Raw genomic sequence first — 20,482 nt, forward strand, 5'->3', positions numbered from 1 at the left:
AACTGGAGACAGCGGGCTTCACTGTATTATTTTTTAAAGTAGCCTATTAAAATGTAATATTACACCATTATTGGGATGGCAACAAAAACACGTTTTCAGTATAGACAGTGCTTCGTACGCACGAGCAACTTGGTATTTTTGTACGGTGAAAACGTGTTTGTGGAGATGTTACAAACATACTTGTGCTTGGAAAATTAGTCTAAAGCAAAAACAATTTCTACCGTAAAACAGTTTCAACGACGCACTAACGCAATTTTATCAGAAACTATGGCACACTTATTATTATTTTTAAATAAACTGATACACTTGATGTTAATGATAACATCAAGTGTTGAATGATAAAATATGTAACCCAGATTTCTTTAAATTATAACGATTTGTGATTTTGTAAAAAAACAAAAAACAAAAAAAACATTCATTTTGCCCTTAACTGCGCTTCGAGTGCCCCCTCTGGGTAATTCTGAGTGGTACATCTTTGCCTGTAGTTTCCAGGATGGTACCGCCGTTACCTTGGTGACAGGTTCTGTGGTTAAGAAACAAAGTGCTAGGTTGAATACGATTGAACGCGAACAGACCCCGACGTTTTCTTGTAACAGTTTGAGCTAGCCTACTTATCAATATTATAATTTGTTCCCGATCTTAACAAGCTTTTCCCTCTACGTGAGAATTAGGACTAACATGTCAAAACAGGAGGGAGATCTTGAAAAGTTTCTCAAGAATGTTGATGAGATAAGTAAGTGCCATTCTGTCAAATTCGCTAGTCTACTCGCCGAGCTGGCTGTAGTTCGCGTTAACGCCAGCTAATATTCATTAGACGTTGCACTTTCTCATTCGTCAATTTCAGTTGTCAGAAGTGAACATTGAGACTAGTCTTTTAGCTGACGTTAGCTTGTCTTCGCGAAATATGTGTAGTAGGCTACAACACGTGTGTGAACAACTAAGCCAAATAAGTGATGGTTTATATTCTAGACCCGCATGAATATTATAGCGTTAGCTATGTATTTTCAGCGTTCCCGCAGCTAAACGACTGCGTCATGAAATTAGCTATCTAGTCTAGCTAGCTACAGGTCAGTTTAAATTAATTACCGTAGACTAAAGCTTTGAGAGCCGTTCTCGACATGTAACTAACATTAGCTAACATGTGGCTAGTATGTACCACGTAGTTTAGCTTCAACAGTCAGTCCTCTAGCTGACTCTTCGCTTATCCCCATTAAAGGCACTTTGGTGGAGGAGCTGAACTCCTCCAGTGAGTGTTGTCAGAGGAAAGCCATAGAGAATGCAGACCGCCTGATAGCCTCTTGGAAGCAAGAAGAACCGTGCAGGACCCGACTCAATAGGACAGTAATAAACACCAAGACGTCGCAGCAAGCGACACCACCCACGGTAACAAGCCATATAACTCATGATCCACCCCCCTTCCAGTCCGACCTAAAACACGCCGGTAGGCCTACAACAGGAATTTTACAAAGACAACAACTTTCGCATCACTCCTCGAATACACCTTATCATTCACCCACGAATTTATATATACATTTCATTCCAAGTATTATATTTTCTGGGTCTTACTGCTCCAAGTTGGCATGCGTTTTATCAAATATCTATGGTACGGTTTGTCATGTTATTAACATCCAGTGTTTCATTATTTTTTAGGATTTGAAAAATGACTCTGAGATTAGTTCTGGTAAGTTTGGAACATGTAATGTTTTGTTTTAAAGAATGTAATATGTGTATCCAAAAGACAGAACTTGTGCTGTTCAACAAATGAATCATCAAACGAAAGATATCCTATATATGGATTAATGTTCCCAAGTTGAATGTTTTAGCTGCAGCTACATGTACACGGGCTTTATAGTACGGCTATTACATTACACTTGGAATTATTAAACCGAGAGTGGGATATAATTCTTTTTGAAATTACACCCAAACATACATTGAGCCATATTCTTATGTATTCATTATGCGATTATGCACATACTTCAGTAATCTCTCCCTGTTCAACAGAAAGCCGATTGTCCTTCAGCAAGCTTTTCAATGCAATGCTGCTGCAGCTGGAATTGTCCCAGGCTCTAACTTTTGTCCTAGTAACTGGCCGATAGTGTAGTGTAACGGTTAGAGTTTGAATCTCAGCGCGGGCTGACTCATATCACAGCTGTCATTGTGCCCTTAAACGAGGCGTTTGACCTGGATCTGTTCAGCATGCTGTATATCCAGCTGTACACATATAAAAATGGGAGTTGTGTACGTCATTCTGGATAAGGGCATCTGCTCACCAAGCTCATAGTAAAATTGAGTTATGAGTTAATATTTCTAAATAAATTCAAGTGTCCATTTGTTTTGGTAAGATAAGCAATCACCAAAAGTAACTCAACAAACAGTTTGTAAAGGGAAATAAATCTAGTGTATTTGCCTGCATTCTAAAGGACGAAGGTTCATTAAAACCAGGCCTGTGTCTTTCAGGCTATAATTGGTTTAACAACTCAAATTACACAGCCATGTACAGCTGTTGACCCAGAAATATTTTCAGAATTTGAAATGTAAAAGCTGTCAGCGTTCCACCAATGTCAAAGAGCCGTGAGAGGACTCCTCAGGTCTCCCGTGTTTTTTCCACAGAGGATTTCATGAGGATTTTAGAAAAGGATGCGGAAGACAGAGCGGAGAGGAGGAAGAAAAATGAAGAACTTGCGTACGGTACGTGGAGTGTGTGAGCGAAAAAAAACATTGAATAAAAGCTGCCATTTGCCTCGTGCTACCAAAGCGCTGGTTTTCTGATGTATTAGTGCCACTGGAATGGTGTTCACGGTCTAGCCTCAGATCCTGGCGGTGATGTTTGTGACTGGCAGCCCTGTGGGGGCATTGTGCATTTGCCCACCGAATCATCCAGGGAGGGCTTAGGATTGTCCTTGTCATGCCCGAGTGACTCTGGGCAGCTGAAGCCTGAAATCCCCCGGTGCAGTGGCTGCAGCTCAGCTGTTGGGCTGCAGTGTGAACAAAAATACACAGCGGCTCGCAGCACACGCTTCAAAACAGAGCGCGGGCTTAGAGATAAAGTATTTTTATGCGTTTAAAAAAATATATATCACACGAGAAAGGTATTTGTGTGTAAATGTGCTGTTTGGTCGCCGTGGTGAAGTTTTCGGCGTTCTCTGCTTGTTTTTACGTTTCCAGAGCTAAAAGCGAAAGGGAACGAGGCCTTCGCTCGTGGCGACTACGAGGCGGCCGTCCTGCATTACACAGAGGGGCTGCAGAAGCTGCGCGACATGCCAGCGCTCTACACCAACCGGGCACAGGTGGCGCTGTCACGCACACCTCCCTCTGACAGTGGCTCGTCAGTCCAATACACAGGCTTTCAAAACACAGTCCGATCTATTAGTGAATTATTTGTGATTTAATAAACTCGGTTATTTTGACTGGATTTCAAAGTGCCTACACCACATGACGAATCATCACAAATTGACAGTCGCTGTTAACTAGCAAGTTGCTGTCTGCCATGTGAGCATTTTGGGTTTGGTGCTGCAGACATTTTTGTTTTTCAACAGTAAAAACACTTAATTATGATGCTACTACTAGTACTGCTACAACTACTGCAAAATCTGTTTGACACACAGGGAAAATTATGAAAGGAAAACAATACACCATCAGAGATTATTATGCAAATATGTATCAGAGCAGCTAACTAGTCTTATGATTTGGCGTATATATGTGACCGCTTTTGCTTCTTCCTCAGTTTTAACATTATTTTAACATTCTTAGCTGGAAACAAACAGCAATATTTATGAAATAATAATATTTTAAAAATAATAATAATGATTAAATTGTTGCAGCTAGCCTTCATGTACAGACTTTGCATCCTTGTTTCTTTTGTAGGCCTATATCAAGCTGCAGAAGTTCAAGGAGGCCATCAGTGACTGTGATTGGGCGCTGAGGGTAAGTCCTCAGACAGTGCGGGGTCAGGGACTCACACCCTCATTCCTCAACATGTCATCCGAAACAGTGGAGCCGCGTTCTGGGCCCGGGGCGGGCCGCGTAGGGTCAGCGTGCGCTGGGCCGCACCGCCCAACGCGGGGAGGAAATTGGGTTGGGGCTACGCTTATTCCTTTGAAACCGACGCCTGTGCGGTATCCCCACGGCCAGTTTCTTTCGATGAACTCTCGAACACTTGGAGTGAAAGGGTGGGGGGGATCTATCATATTGGGTTTTCTCTGGCCTACTTTGCGTTAATTCAGCTTCTGTACAATCTGAAGTCCCATTTTTATAAATAATATAAATAATAATAATAATAATAATAATATAAAAACTGAAAATGAGTTTCCGAGTCAGAGATAATGATTTCCACATTTGTGAGTTTCTCTGCGCAGCATGTCTATATTCTTCAGTGAATTACATATATATTTTCTATTAAGGCGTCCTGTCGAATGCGAGGCTTAATTCTCAGATCAGACGTGCGAATCGAGTGTCCGCGTAGCACGGCCGTTTTCCCTTTGTGGGCTGTGAGGTGAGAGACGCGCGAAGGGGAGGAGCCGCCGCGGTTTGAGTGACAGAACGCACTGCCGCCTCGTTTCACTCTGAGCCAATTTTCACATGACAGGAGCGTGGGCCGACCCGCTAAACGATTTAAAAGTCCTGTGTTTTTCCCCAAGCTCTGCCACTGTCCTGTCACCCGCAGTGCGACGAGAAGTGCGTCAAGGCGCTGATTCACATGGGCAGAGCCCACCAGGCCCTGAAGAACTACACGGAGGTGAGGCTCCTTTCAATCCTGTCAGAATGGGCAGTCTGCAGAGAGCTGCTCTTCACTCTGACACGCTACGTAAATACAAAGCAGATACACCCTGACTTTCTCCACTAATGGTGAGCTACTGTTTTTGCTGCGCATATGAGAGCAAAATGCTAATATGAGGCCACCCTGAAGTCACTTGTTTGCTTGCACACAAGTGCCTGTACTTGCAGTTATACAGCAGGCCAGACCAGATAGAACAGTGACATGGCTAACAAGTTTAGGCCTTTCATTTGTGCCCATTAAAATGCAAAACAGCCACTGGAGGTATTGGCTTTGACAAGTGTTATTGGCATGTAATCCAGTGTTAGGATGTGATCCTTTCCAACCAGTTTACAATGATTGTTTTCCATATGCAGTGCATTTTATTTCATTCATGAATTAGTTAGATCTGCTGTCAGGATACTTTAAATATTTTCCCAGTGCTTGCTCTGATTAAAAGTTCAGTCCATTACTAGATGTTCAGTGTTCCTATAATGGCCAACATTTCCCCAACATAGAAGCTTAAAGCAAAACCTTACAGGGAGAGATGGTTCTTTCTGGGTGTACATATTGAAGAAAAAAAAAAAAAAAAACATTGGTCATATGTGCAAGTTCATATAATTTGACACAACATAAGATTATTCTCTTTCTCCATTTCTAAAATGGCTATGGTATGTATACTTTTAACTTTCCTATAGATGCTGCTTTGGTCTTCCACTTGCATTGTGCATTGACTAGCATGCGTGGGAAGTAGCTTTTCATTTGGAAAGAAGGTTGGTGTTGTGTATCTTCTCATGTGTTGCACTCTGCTGTTGGACTAATAGAATAATAACAATTTTGATGTTGAACCTTCTCAGGCACGAGGATGCTATCAAAGGATTTTGGACATTGAGCCTGGCCGAGCTGCCTTGGTAAAACGTACGACCTCTACACTCCCAAAATCTCAGCCATGGATGTTACTGTATGCCAGGAACAAGGGTTTATTAGAGGCCATGTCTGTTTAATTAGGTTATGACACTTTGAGTGTTTGTTATGGTCTTTGTGCTCACGATTACAACACAACATTGACAGAATTTATTGTTTGTTTGCTGAACATCACCCTGGTAAGTTAAGCAAGGATTTCTCTGGGCTGTGCAAATGAATGCTTCTCATCTTGTCACACTTTGTGTTATGAAACTAATTGGTGTAAAACTTGCACTCAGTGTTTACATTACATTTCAGGCATTTAACAGATGCTCGTATACAGAGTGGCTTACACAACATTTTACATTTTCATTGCATCCGTTTATACAGCTGTATATATACTGAAGCAATGCACGTTAAGTACCTTGCTCAAGGGGACAACGGCGGTGTCCTACCAGGGAATCGAACCTGCGACCTTTAGGTTACAAGACCAGTTTCTTGAGGGGAAAAAGAAATGTGCATTTCTCTTAAAAAATGAAAGAAAAGGTGCACCCTCTTTCTTGGTTATATGCGCTTCTGTGAACATGACATGACTGAACGACTGCCGAAACAGCTACATCACAGAGGCAGTTTAAAATCTCACATCGAGTTGAGACCTTCGAATCATCAGTGACTGTGTATAGGTGAGCACTTTCTTTAAAATTTACAGATGTGATTCTTTGGCGACTGATTGCTGAGAGGGTTGGAGCAACCTGTCATGCCAAAAATAAATCATTAATGACGGCTAAAACACTGTTCCCTTGGAGCCATCGTGTCGAAATTAGTCTCACATCGACGAAAAGGCCACGGCATTACTTTATCTTACGTTGTCTTCAGGACGACCGTACGTCTCCGTAATTATAGCTCTGACACTGTTACACCATCAAAAAAAGCCCCATTTTGGATTTTTGCTTCAATGAAGAGTAAAATTACATGTCTGCTAGTCTGCGGAGGTTAAGAGCCTGTGAAATTTTGTCAGGGTCTGTAGTGGATGAAGGGCTTCTATTTTAGGCCTTTAGTTGAAAAGGTTGAATTATTTTTTTGATTTTGTATTATAATACTCCTTCAGTATAAGCGTTTTCTGAACCTAAAAAGCTTGGAATTGATCGTTACCTATGAAATATACCCCTGATGTTGAATACAATCTCATCCCATCTCTTCTGTTTTCTTAATTTTTTTTTAGAGTACCTGACCCAGGTGGATCTGGAGGAAAAGAAAGAGGTGCAGGAGAAGAGATCGCGGGATGAGTTTGAGAAGGGGAAAGAAGAGGCTTTGACTGTGCACCTCCTGCTGGAAAAGCTAAAGAAACCAGAGCAGATGATCATGTACTACTGCGGAGGCCTAGAGCTGCTCTCTCAGGCCATAACCGACTGTGAGTACAGACAGATACCACCGCTATTACTGACTGAGTACAGACAGATAGCACTGCTCTTATTGACTGTGCGGATAGATTGACACTACTGCGGTTACTGACATGCGAGTTATGGATGAACTGGACTGAAATTAAATAAGACTTAAACATTAAACGTTAGCATTAAACATAATTAGATATTAAATTGAATAATACCTCATCATATTTCATTTGATGAGGTATTACAAATGACTTATAACTAACCTATTGATGATTAAGGCTCTCTGGATACCTAAATCTAGGAAGAGTACAGTAAGTACCCAATGTGCAAAACGTATAATTAAATGACCACAACACCTTTCAGATTCTTTATATCGCCAACAAAGGACTTTGTCAGTCGATCACAGCGTGTATGAGGGAGAAAGAGCTTACATGTGTTCACCGATGCCAAATTAATTACAATAAAGGGAAAAGAAAGAAAGAAAAGAAAAAAAAAAGATGATACATTAATTACTGGCTTTTACATATGCGACAGATGGGAAAAATGACCAATTCTGGCTTATCGGTACCTTTCAATCTCTTATAAGAAATGCAATGTTTCATGATTATGATGATACATCAATTACTGGCTTTTAAATATATGACAGATGGGGAAAATGTCAAATTCTAGCTTATCGGTACCTTTCAATCTCTTATAAGAAATGCAAGGTCTCATGGTTATGCAATGGCTAAAGATTACCTTTATGGAAAAATCAGGACAGAAACAGAAACAGAAACTGAGCAGTCCATCTAATTACATGGAAAGACACATAACCTCTACAGAAACAGGGTCTACTGGGAAAACTGGGCAACAATTTTCTGGGAACAAATTGTTGCAATGGTCGAGCTGTTAGTTATGGAAACACGTTAATTACGTTGCTGATTCATTCTGAATCTGCTAGCTGAATATTTCACTAACAAATACATTGGTAGTAAAAATATTCAGTTTGCAGATATGATTTTAGAATTGATCAGTAACTTAATTTTCGATAGTAAATTCACGTGCGTTTAGTTAGAATTAAACGCACATTACCGTGGCTTGGTGCTAACTGGTGCCATTGGCAGTGAAATACATGTTTAAAACAAGTTTTCCAGTAAGTTATTTAAGCAATCAGTTATCCTCTTAAGCTGCTTCATTGTGTCAGTGAGGGGCTGCATTGCTTCGGTTGCACAGAAGGGGGCACTGTTGGTCCTCTGTGGCAAGAGGAAGGCAAACTAAATGTGGTCTGGCTACTGTTTTTCTAGAGTCTCCTGGTGCCGGTTAGACCCATTTCGTGTCACTGTTTGCTTGCAGCTAAGTGAGCGTTTTTATTTAAAGCACCACCTAATGGCGAAAGGCCACCAAAATAGCATCCTATTGGGGAATCAATCTGTGCCATTTGTTTCAGTTCCTGTCATTTTAGGTACTGACATCTTTTTGAATTATCTGTCAGTCTGTCAGTCTATTTCAATCCCGATTTCAGTCTCTGGCAATTCAAGTATCTGTCATTTCAACCCGTGTCACGACATTCGTTATTTCAATACTCGTCATTTCATTCACCGTCATTTCGGTAGCTGCCATTTAAGTTCAGGAAGCCCGGGCGCAGTTCTCTCGCAAGGGCACATTTGTGGCAGTGCCAAAGACGCAGCAGTCCGATTTGGATTTTCATTCCGTACAGATTGTGTTCACGGTCAAAGGGCCCGCCAGCCGTATGCTGCATGGTGCGCTCAGGTGCACAGCCTTCCAGGGGCCGCTCAGGGGCCCCTCTCTGTGGGACCCCGCCTTCCTCAGAGCTCGCTGTCAGAACCCATTAGGCAGCGGGCTTCGGGGATCCCCGCTGCGGTTCATTGGCTGGTCACGGTGAGCGCTGCTCGCTCACTCCAAAAAATCCCACCAGAGCAGACAGGCGGGAGAGGCAGACAAGCAGCCTTTCATATTTATTTGCACACTGTTCATCACCCACTGGACAAGTCCCAAAGGCTCTCCGCGTTGTTGACACTGCCAAGATTTCTTCCTTACTGTGGCTCCTCACTGTTGCGCAATAGGAAATGTTATCTTTGTTTTGAGTAGAAAAAAATGTGTATTAAAGGAAAAAGCATATACTGTATTTCAAGTATGACAGCATATTGGACAACAAAAAAAAACCGGATTATCTGCTTTGAGATGGAACAAACAAGACGGGTAGAGCCTTCTCTCCTGGATATGTCAGGGCTGTGCTGGCAGCCGTGCCAACTTTGTGTCTGCTGGGAAAGACTGTGACGAAGCGCCGTGACATTGCAGAATGACCTCTCTCGCGCGCTCGCGGCCGAGCCGAGAACGGCTCCCTCTCCGCTGGGTCCCGCCGCCCCGCCGCCCTCCGACCCCGACCCCGGCGAGAGGGCGCTGCTTTTCTGGAGCTGGCTGGCTCTCGGGGCAGAGGGAAAGACCTCTCTGGGCCCTGATGCCGTCTCTCTCTCTTCCTTTGGCAGGCACTGGCCAGACGCTCTTTAGGTTGAACGACGGCTTCGGTGTCATCAGTGGCAATGACGCTGTGAGGAGGTAAGGAGGCCAGCGAGAAGGTCCTGGCAGCCAGAACGAGCCAGAGAATAGACACGCACAAAGCTTCCCGTCAAAATCATGCTGCTGTTGGGAGCGCGTGTGGGCAATAGAGGCTGTACGGTCAACATTGACATCTGTTAATGGGTCATATAGCATTCATTCAAAATGACAAACGTGTATGTTTGTAATTGTGAGTGAATGCCATAAAATTGATCTATCCATATGTACAGTCTCTGGAAACACAATGTCACTGTAGAGATGGTTGAAATGCATTTCTTGCTTTTAGACCAGGCCCTGCAGTGATGCAGTAGCACTGCTGAGGCTTGAGGGCGTCAGTGTTTAGTTTGTGTTGTTGGAAGCTTACGCTAGCAGGGCTGGCAAAGCAGGAGTCTGGCCTCCATGGCGGTGGTGCTGTCTCTTTAAATAAGACACGAAACCCTCCCGTCCTCAGGTGCCTGTGCCGGAGCTCAGCGGCGGCGCTTTCTGAAGAGCTGTGCGTCTCTGTGCTGAAGCTGTGGAGCGCAGTCTGCAGGGCAAACGGCAAGTGAACCCTACGCCCTCGCCACGCCCCCCAACCTCAGCCGTGCCCACTCTCACCAGAGACCCACTGTCACATCGCAGTGACGGGTCTTTAAAGAGCTTCTCCATAGCAACGCTCAGACCTTATGATGTGAACGTGCAGATCTTATGATGTAAATGCTATTTTAAAAAAAAATGTACTTAGTTCAAAACCAGCATGAAACAATCATATCATGCATTGTACAACATTTCTAATTTCATTTGTCTTCAGTATATTATAGTTTTTTTTTTGAACAGTTACTTAAAGTATAACATTTGAAACATTGTAAAACAAATATTATAAAAGATAGCCTACACATCCCTACATCCTCTTCTGAGCACGCTGAACATAGGACCCACAGATCTGTGCATATTTAGTCAGATTTTCGCATTAAAACTCCTCCCGCGCTCTCCGTTTCAGAGGAGAACCAGCGGCTGTTGCTGCAGGGCTCTCTGGAGCAGGAGTGCGTGGTGCAGCTGCTGGCATCGGGGGGCGCTGGAGTGCGGAGCCAGTGCCTGGAGCTGCTCTGCGTGTTCACACAGGACCAACATGGCCGCCGCTTGCTCATTGGCCTGCCGGATCTGCACGTGTAAGAGCTCTCCTGTTGAGCCAGCCTATGATAATCAAACTGCTTTGCATTTGATAGTGTCAGCTGCTCGGTCTTATACGACTTCGATAAGTTGGAACAAATAGCATGTCACACCTAACTTCGTGTGTACTGCATACAGGCTCTTGCTAATAATTGTTGACATTCACAAGGGCACCGTACAGTGTATGATAATTACTGTACATCTTGTGCCAACTTACAGTAAAGGAACCCTGTAAATCTTCACATATTGAGTAACAGACCAGTGGTTCCTACCGCATATTAAATACACAGTCAATCATCTCTTTTCCCTATTGAGTATCTCATTATGAATCCCCTTCCTGTACTGAGTACCACATCATGAATCTCTCTCCCATATTGAGTATTACATCATAAATACCACTTATATTGAGTACCACATCATGAATCCCTCTCTCATATTGGGCACTACATCATGAACCCCTCTCATACTGAGCACTACATCATGAATCCCTCTCATATTGAGTACTACATCATGAATCCCTTTCATATTGAGTACTACATCACAAATCCCTGTCTCATATTGAGCACTACATCATGAACCCCTCTCATATTGAGCACTACATCATGAATCTCTCTCATATTGAGCACTACATCACAAATCCCTCTCTCATATTGAGCACTACATCACAAATCCATGATACAGCTGGAGGCCAGATTCTGAGTTCGGATCTCATAAAACCGACCATTGACACATTGATGCAGCCAGTAGGAGTCTTGCCTTGAATACTAGGAGACATGTAGTGCAGTTTGCTTTGCTGTGTCTTCAGATGTTTCATAATTTAGGAATGCTGTTGCAGTGGACGTGCCAGTATTGCACTGTCTCTAATATAAGGATCTGACATTGCGATGTTGAATCTGACGCGGAGCACTGCTCATGTCTCATATGTTCTCCGCGTGTCTGCTGATGTCCAGGCTGGTGAAGAGCCTCATGAAGTGCCTGTGTGACGAGGACCCATCCGCGGAACGCGCGCTGTCTGTTCTGGGAGCGCTGGCGGCGGAAGAGCGGTAAGTGCGCGCTGTCGCCCCTCCGGCCACGCCCGAACGTGACCGCGGCGGGCGCACCGTGCCGTGCCACCTTTATAAATGGAAGTGTTTTTAATGGGACGGTTTGCGATTCGGTTCGGGACCCGGCTCCGCGTCGGTGGAAAAGCCCTGCCGTTCGCTTCACGCGCGCGGCCTGTAGGGGCAGCGCTGAGACTCTGGCGACTCGTACCGTCAGACAGGAAGCGCAGCAGATGCAGCCTGCTCCTAACGCCAGAGACGCAGGAACTCAGGCAGAGAGGACAGTGACAATGAGGCTTCTGTTGAGAAATGACTGCTGAGCTCATTGGGAAAAAATTCTGGCCCGAGCACAAACGGAGTCTTGTAACTCGTAATGGCTTTGTTGCTTGCACAATTAATGGCGTAAAGAATTGAGCCTTTGATTTTTTCATCCATTTCAATGCGCTGTCTATTCTGCTGTCTGTTTTGTCATTGTTTGAGAGTCCAGCAGTGACTATTTAAGGGTTCGTTTTGGACGGGCGCCAACTCTTTCACAATGCTTCTGCTGAAGCAGACCCAGAGTTTATCAGGCATAGCAACACAACAAGCATAGCAACAATTTCCCTGGACTGGGAGCCCGGACTGGGGTCCCTGGAGGAGTCCCAGGAGGCTCTCCACTAAAATTTTAAGAATGTTGTGAAGTAGCCGCCGGGGCTCAAAGCGATTTTATTTTTTATTGAAGGTGTGCACCAAGGCAAGACTTGGCGGGGTGGCGTAGCTGCTGTCCCAGTTTGCAGCAGTGTTAACTTGCTGTTAGCAAAATGATTCTTTCGGTTGGAGAGTGGACTCGGAATTCAGTGGATCCAGTGCTGTTTAAGAGAGAAATGTGTGCGGATAAAAACGTCCAGGTTTTATACTAGTTTCAGTCGGACTGTGACAGGGATGGTCATATGAAACTTCCGTTGATTTCCTCCATAGAGAAATTCTCCTTTGATGCGGAAATCCATACGTGGGTAAAGGTTTCTGCAGTGTGTTACGTCAGGCCCATTCACTATGCATGTTGGAATCTGAGATCCATACACTTAAGACTTTTTTGATGTACTGATACCAATCTGATGTCATCATTGGAAATCTGCCAGGGTGAGCTGTAATGGAGTCCTGACCCTTCGGTGGCTTTGACTGATATTTTTATACACGACAGTCTCTATGTAAAGCAGCCACTCTAGTGGATTAGTTCTAGAACATTCAGTTCAGAACGAACCTATATATGTCTGTGCATTTTTCATTAGGGTGGAGCGCCAGTGGGTGACTGTTCTCCATAAGCACAGAATGAGCTAAAATTATCTATAGATAAGGATATTTGATAACGGTCTGAATATGCATGTCTAACAGCTATTTAGCATAATTCTGCGAAAAAGCAGACATTTACGGATAAAAGACCAAAAAAGCCCAGAATGTTCGCATTAGAGCATTGGGACGATAGTGATAACTTTTTCATCCTAAATTTTCATTGAGTGTTTTCTTCTTTTTCAGATTTCGCACCCTGTTGAGGGAAGACTTTGCAGCATTATTTGTTCCTCCGTTTGTAAGATACCTGGTAAGATGCGTGTGTGCTCCAGTGGGAATCGAAAAGGAGACGATAAATGCTGAGATCCTTGTGACACTCTGACACGTAAAGGCACCCCTGTCCTGCTGCCACGGCAACACTCCGTCATCGCTGTGTTTTACTTTTCTTCTTGCAGAGAAATATCACTTCAGCCAACCGCAGTCTGCTGCCTTTGCTCATATCAGTTTTGTTCAGTATGGCTTCTGACAGCTTCATCTGCGGAGAGATTGCCCAGTGCAAGGACTGCTGGGAAGCCTTTCTTATTGCCATGGTAATTTATGGGCACTTAGAGCGATTGTTTGATTTACCGTTTGAATACAATCAAGTTTCAAGAGCTTTGCCAAAATTCGACGCCTTCCCTCTACAATAAAAAAAAGATTGTTTTAATGTTTCCTCATCACAAAAATGAATTTAGCGTAAATTACAAACTTTATTTTTTGAACGTTCAGCAGAATGAGACGGTTTGAAAGTGCGTGAAGTGCGGCGGTGTTTTCCAGGAGCGGTGTTCGCATGGTGAATACAGAGACGTCCTCGGCGCGCTGCTGGGCCTGCTGATAAAGCTCTCGGCCCGGCCCTTCCCGCCCGTCCAGGTGAGACAGGGGTGTAGCGCTCCTGACTGCAGGCAGCCGCCGTGCCGCTGAGCACCTCCAGATCAATATCTTATTACCGAGGAGTGGGCTGAAATGGCTCGGGTGGTGATTTTGCCTGAGTGTTTAAGCAGGAGCGAATGATTGTTGGGCGTGAGGGTCGTGCTGATATCGTTTTGAGAGCTTGATTTAGTATTCAATGCGTGATACTGACTTTGGGAGATGTACTCTAGAGTGTGGATTGTGCTGATGTTGTTTTTGAGAAGGCTGTGAATGTGTATGTGCAGGTGAATATCAGATGTGTTGATGAATACTGGATTATTATTGGGAGATGTACTGTAGAGTGTGGATTGTGCTGATATCGTTTTTGAGGAGGCTGTGGATGTGTATGTGTAGGTGATTATCAGATGCGCTGTGGATACTTGACTTTTGGGAGATGTACTCTAGAGTGTGGATTGTGCTGATGTTGTTTTTGAGAAGGCTGTGGATGTGTATGTGCAGGTGAATATCAGATGTGTTGATGAATACTGGATTATTATTGGGAGATGTACTGTAGAGTGTGGATTGTGCTGATATCGTTTTTGAGGAGGCTGTGGATGTGTATGTGCAGGTGAATATCAGATGTGCTGTGGATACTTGACTTTTGGGAGATGTACTCTAGAGTGTGGATTGTGCTGATGTTGTTTTTGAGAAGGCTGTGGATGTGTATATGTAGGTGAATATCAGATGTTGGATACTGGATTTGGAATGTACTGTATGTGGATGTACTGATATGTCTGAAGGCTGTGGATGTGTATGTGCAGGTGAATATCAGATGTGTTGGTGAATACTGGCCTACTGTTTCTCTGTCCTGCAGGACTATGCTGTTCCCATCAGCTGCCGGTGCTTGGCCTTGCTCAACCATCCCGACGGACACATCATCACTGTGAGCCATTTTATAGAGAAAGACTCCTGGTGAATGAATGCTGATTTCCTGATGAATGCGTAGCAATGCTAATATAACATATAGAGAGTTATAAGCTTGCTCCCCATCATTGCACCATTTAGCTATCCCTGGCAATTTTTTGTTTAAGAAAATGGAGTCATATTGAATGCAGTCAATTTTAGGCCATATTGCCGAGCACTAGTCTGCCGTCATGCCACTGATAAAAGTGCCATCCAGCTAATATTTTGGGTAAAGGATGGTGTGACCTTCTGCAATATTTTCAGTCGTTTTTGACCAAGAAATGCATTATGAGTTTTATCTATGGCTATGAGGAGGAGAGTCTCTTTCTTGTGATATTAATATCTTTCTACTCCAGGTTTGTCAGTGAGATGTGCTGATTTGAATTATAACTGTCGCCAGACTGTGTATTTGAGAGAATGGTTCCACAGTTCAACTGTCCGTGTCTGATTTGAAGAATAAACGATGGAACACGTTTCCTAATGACGTGGATTAAAATGTGATAAATGCCGCCGTCGTTGATTAGAGAACACTGTGAGCTTCCGTCTGCCGTTTTCCTGCCGCGTACCTTCGCAGTTCTGATTAGTGGGTGGAAACGGCAACGAGCCTTTTAGCTAGAATGTGTATGTGTGTGTCTGCATGTGTGTGTGTATGCATGTCTCTCTCATGTCTCTCTCTAGATGTAATTATCTTAGGGTTTGTACATTATTGAATGCATTATTATCAGTTACTCAAAGAAATGATGTGTCTACAAAAATGTTTTCAGCATACAGAAATGCCAAGTTGTGCATACAAAGCTCTGCCATGTCATTTTATCCAGACGCACGTTTGCTCTGTTAATGTACTTTATATGTTTGTGTGTCAAATAAAGTTTAGCGAAATAAGTAAAATAATATAATTAATTTAAAAATGTAAAATAATAAAAATAAAAAATTTTTGTGAACAAAATAAAAAAAGAAAAAATAAATAATACATTTTATTGATGATGTGCTTTTCATACATGCAAAGCACTGCATGCAGACAATTGTTGAAACATAGTGCAGTTATTTACATTTTTTAAAGTGCAACAGCTGAATTGCAGATTATTTCTATTAAATTATTGCCAATTCACACTCATGTGATGCATGCACTGACCACTTTCAGATGGTGAGATGACGCAGTTACATGAAATAATTTAGGAAACATTGGTTAGCATTACTTTTGAATAGACCTTGTTTAATTTGTGTGGGCTAAGATAACCAATATTGTTTGTTGTAACTTGGCCAGATTTTGATATCAGTACTTTTAATGACACGGCTAGATTTTTGCGAGTTTTAATGAATGACTTGGCATTTTTAAAGTTGAAAGTGTTTTATGTTGATATGAGATTGCAGCACAGTAAATGACCCTAACCCTGGGGATCCCCAAACTCATTCCCCAATCCGATTAAAACTAAGTTGGCCACAGACTTTCCCAAGCCTTGAGTGGTGAGAAAAAGCAGATAGTCACTGACTAATGGTCATCAGGACCTTTCCAAACTTTATCACTTTCATAACTCAGCATGTTTGCATTCGCAGTTTTTAATTTGCACATTCCTCTCTGTGCCATAAAGCTGTTTTGACAAAGTTGACAGATCCTTTCACATCTTCCTTCCATGGAAATTGGAGAGTTTTCCACTAACCTTTCGGGCCTGGTGTCACTGGAGTTCACTGAGAGTGCTATGTTCTCTGCTATTTGTGTGTGCGCTATTTGGTTATTTAAACATGAAAATTAGATTTGACATATGCTGGAGCTCTTATCTAGAGGGACAATAAGCAGACACACATACACACACACACAGACACACACACAAATTGTATTGCTCAAGGAAAACAATTTCAAGCAGCACCATTAAGATTGTGACAGTCAACTTTACTTGATTGAAAGAGTATATTTTTTCATTCAATCTGTTTTATTGATCAGAGATTCTTACCATGTATCCTACACTACAGCACCATCTGCTGGTGGGGCCCGGCCCCACAAGGCCCTAATATAAAATGAGGTGTTACTATATGTGTTCTTATGTTCACTCTGCAGCGGAGCACAGGTGTTCTGAGTATGGTCCTCCCACAGTCCCAAGATGCAACACAAGATGCCGTTAAGGGAGGGATAGTGAAGAAAATACTCAAACTACTAAAGGTAGTTTCAGTTTTTCTTATGTTAGCAAACAAATGTTAATCCTCTTAGCTTCTTTAGAAGTAAATGTAATTGTTAATTTTGTTTTCAGTACATTGTGATCTAATCCATTTTGTAGTTCAGAAGACTCTTTCTATGAAGAAAAAAAAGCTTGTTTTGAAAAGGACAAGGACAGAGGTTGATTTAATTAAGGTCTCATTGAATTAAAGGCATTAGATTAATTAACTTGTACCTTGCTCATTTCCTGTAGTTAAATGCATGTGTCTAAATCAATAGCTGTCCCATCGCTGTCTCTTTCTCAGTGCTCAGTCTGCTCTGCTTTGTGGTTTCAGGGCTCGGGGCAGACCACCACTCGATACTGCATAAAGACCTTGGCAGTGTGCACTGCAACCAGCCAGCAGGCCCGGGAGGAACTGGTCAACCTGGACAAGGGTCAGTGTCCCAGGACATACCCTAGCACGTTAGCAACCCCAGAGGATTCCCTAGCACCTTAGCAACCCCAGAGGATTCCCCAGCACCTTTGCAATCCCAGGACATACCATAGCAATTTAGCAACCCCGTGACATACCCTAGCTCCCTATCAACCCCAGGGCATTCCCTAGCTCCCTATTAACCCCAGGGCATTCCCTAGCACCTTAGCAACCCCAGGACATTCCCTAGCACCTTAGCAACCCCATGGTATACCATAGCACCTTACCAACCCCAGGGTATACCATAGCAGCTTACCAACCCCAGGGTATACCCTACCACATTAGAAATCCAGTCGCTCATGATGAGATCTTTCTGCACATAGCCGTTTCCTTGTGTCTGACAGCAGAGAACCTACTGATACACATTCAGCCCTGTTCACACAGTGATGTGGGACCATGCAATCAGTGATAGTGAGCGATGCTTTGGTAGCAGATCACACAGCCACAGCAGGACTGGGTGGAGCCAGCTTTCACAGTGCATGGGCCAGCCAATCAGACAAACCCAACGCGCATCTGGTTCCGTTGTTCAAAAACGGGAAGGACTAACCTATATGACAATATCAGAGAGACATATAGGCTGCCCAATTTTTTAGATCTCCAACCGGATCACAGTGATTTACTTTACACAGTGATTATCTTTTATCTATGTTCTGATTGGCTAACCCAAATGTGTCCTCGTAGCTGTCTAGAATGGTAAAATAGCAGTTTTCTGGAAAGTTCCTTCCCTCTATCTCTTGATATAGAGTGATTAAAGCACACCTGCTATTTGTCTTCCAGTGGCAGAGCTGAATCTGTCCCCGTCTCCTGTGGTGAGATAAGTGGTGTATCTCTTTTCCACCCAGAGTGTGCGTGAACTGAATCACTGTCCTTTTCACCGGAGGACTGGATTTTTATCCTTCAGACCTTGGGCCAGAAAGAGCGTCTGCATCACGTCACCTTTAGCCAAGACTGTGTGTGTTTTCGTTTCCTTGCATTTGTGTGTGTGTGTGTGTGTTTGTGTCTGTGTGTGCATCTGTCTGTGTGTGCGTGTCTGTGTGTGCATGTTTGTTTGTGTGTGTGTTTGTATGTGTGTGTGTGAATACACCGTGCAGGGCTGCGGACTCTGAGGAGGCTGGTGGGCGGGGCCGGGGAGGTGGAGGCGGGGAATGCGGCGCTGTGTTTGGGACACTGCCTGGACGTCCCGGGAGTGGCCGCCGCGCTCCTGGGGACCGACGTGGTCCTGCTGCTGCTGCGCCACGCCGCCGGGGACGCTGGGAGCGCTGGGAATGCTGGGAACGGGCGGAAGAGCGGGAGCGCCCAGCAGAACGCCGCCATTGCCCTGGGGAAGCTGTGCGAGGCCGAGCCCAGGTACCTCCGCCTTTCACACAGGGCAGAGTCCTGAAAGAGCTTCTTCTGTCCCATTATGAATTTAGCTTTTTCTTTCAAAGCCGTACACATCCCACACAGCAGAAATCCAAGTTATTGCAAATTCAGTGGCAACCTGTTATCCACAGCTTGCAATCTCGCAAAACCTTTTTGCTCTTTAGGCTTAATAACAAAGCACCGTTTTTGTATGAGAAATGACACTCAAGGGCACTGATAACACGCCTATGAAGCCCCCAGTGTGTTAAGTTACCCTCAGTGTACCTGCTTTCTGACGGATAATCCATGCACTTCTACTCTTGTATGTCACACACACACACACACACACACACACACACACATACGTACACACACACACACACACACACACAAATGGTCTTCACTCACACGTCTCCTCACATTTTGCCGGTTCCAAATCTTATTCTCTTTCCTCTCCAAGCCAGTGCCTTGAGGAAGCCATTGTGAAAAGACATTTTTGACACCGCATTGGCATTGATAAAGAGTTTACAGTCCATTTCAGAGGATGAGGAGAGCCAATCAGGCGTGAGGTGGCGGCGCGCCCGTCGGGCCCAGACGGCTTAGGCTGGATTTTCGCAGATGCTCCGCGATTATGGGTTAAGCCTTGGAAGTGTTGCCGTCCTCCAGAAAGTCCTACATCATGTTCCTTTCAAATGTACATCCTTGTCATGCAGGAGAGTAGATATAAAGTATCAGGCATTACAGAAAGTGTGGCTCGCTTATTTATGAATGGCGCCACTCTGTGTAACATAGCCGGCTGTAAATATTTTTAATGCTTAAGGCTGTGTTTAAACTTTTATTTTGTTTTATTTTGATTTCAGACACATGGTGAAACTCAGAGAACTTCATGGCCTGGAAATACTTCACTCCTGTTTGCAACGGACAGCTTAAGGGAGGAAGTGACCCGAGGACTTCGGAAACTACTGGAAGATGTGGCATGCTAAGGGGGACGGCTGAATGTGCTTGCGGCCTTCGCTTTCTGCAGTGAATTCCGGCGACCGCGGTCTTGTCAGTCATTACACGTCCCTCTGAGGTTTAAAGCGTAAAAAACGTGTAGAGAGATCGGAGGTGAAGGGGCCCCTAGAGGTTCCATTAAGTTGCGGATTCTCCACACATTTGTCCTCAGGTTTTGGAGCTGATGCTTCATCACGGTCTCACTGCATACCCCTCATCCGTAGGGGGTTTCAGAGGTCTCCTCTTCAGTGCGGACGCCCGTGCGAGCCGCTTCCTTCCTTTAGCCTCTAAAATGCGTCTGCGGCGTTCTCTGTTGACTGTCGACCCTGGACAATAAACTCAAAACCCGTGCCTGCGATGCTTTCTTATTGTCTTTCTGCTGTATAAGTGATGGAAGAGATGTATCGATTTTTTTGTGTTATTGTTTTGTAACATAATGTATCTAACACCTGCCACAGAAAGAGAGGCTAAATAAATATACAGGAAGTGAGACTGAGACAAAACTGTTCATCAAAATAGCTTTACTTTAATTTGGCAGGTACTTATTTTTTGTTGATAATAACCCGTTTTTATGTATTGGTTCCTTTTCAAAAGTGATTATTAGATAACAGAAGTGA

The 20,482-nt window shown here is 43.8% G+C and overlaps 1 protein-coding gene across 2 annotated transcripts; it reads left to right on the forward strand.

Moving 5' to 3' along the window:
- Nucleotides 1-493: 493 nt before the first annotated feature.
- ttc12 (tetratricopeptide repeat domain 12) lies at nucleotides 494-20,215 on the forward strand. Of its 2 annotated transcripts, XM_064302432.1 has the most exons (21): nucleotides 494-733; nucleotides 1,217-1,383; nucleotides 1,651-1,681; nucleotides 2,611-2,688; nucleotides 3,166-3,287; nucleotides 3,865-3,924; nucleotides 4,664-4,735; nucleotides 5,611-5,671; nucleotides 6,879-7,067; nucleotides 9,534-9,603; nucleotides 10,055-10,143; nucleotides 10,583-10,751; nucleotides 11,703-11,795; nucleotides 13,305-13,368; nucleotides 13,514-13,648; nucleotides 13,875-13,967; nucleotides 14,821-14,889; nucleotides 16,963-17,064; nucleotides 17,394-17,493; nucleotides 18,623-18,878; nucleotides 19,733-20,215. In XM_064302432.1, exons 1-21 carry the CDS (start codon nucleotides 679-681, stop codon nucleotides 19,800-19,802), a joined length of 2,145 nt encoding a protein of 714 aa, XP_064158502.1. In that variant the 5' UTR covers nucleotides 494-678; the 3' UTR covers nucleotides 19,803-20,215. The 2 variants fall into 2 exon arrangements, with proteins under 2 accessions (XP_064158502.1, XP_064158503.1); XM_064302433.1 differs by lacking the exon at nucleotides 13,514-13,648.
- The last annotated feature ends 267 nt before the right edge of the window (nucleotides 20,216-20,482 follow it).

This window comes from Anguilla rostrata, chromosome 12 (assembly GCF_018555375.3).
Source record: "Anguilla rostrata isolate EN2019 chromosome 12, ASM1855537v3, whole genome shotgun sequence".
Lineage (NCBI taxonomy): Eukaryota > Metazoa > Chordata > Actinopteri > Anguilliformes > Anguillidae > Anguilla > Anguilla rostrata.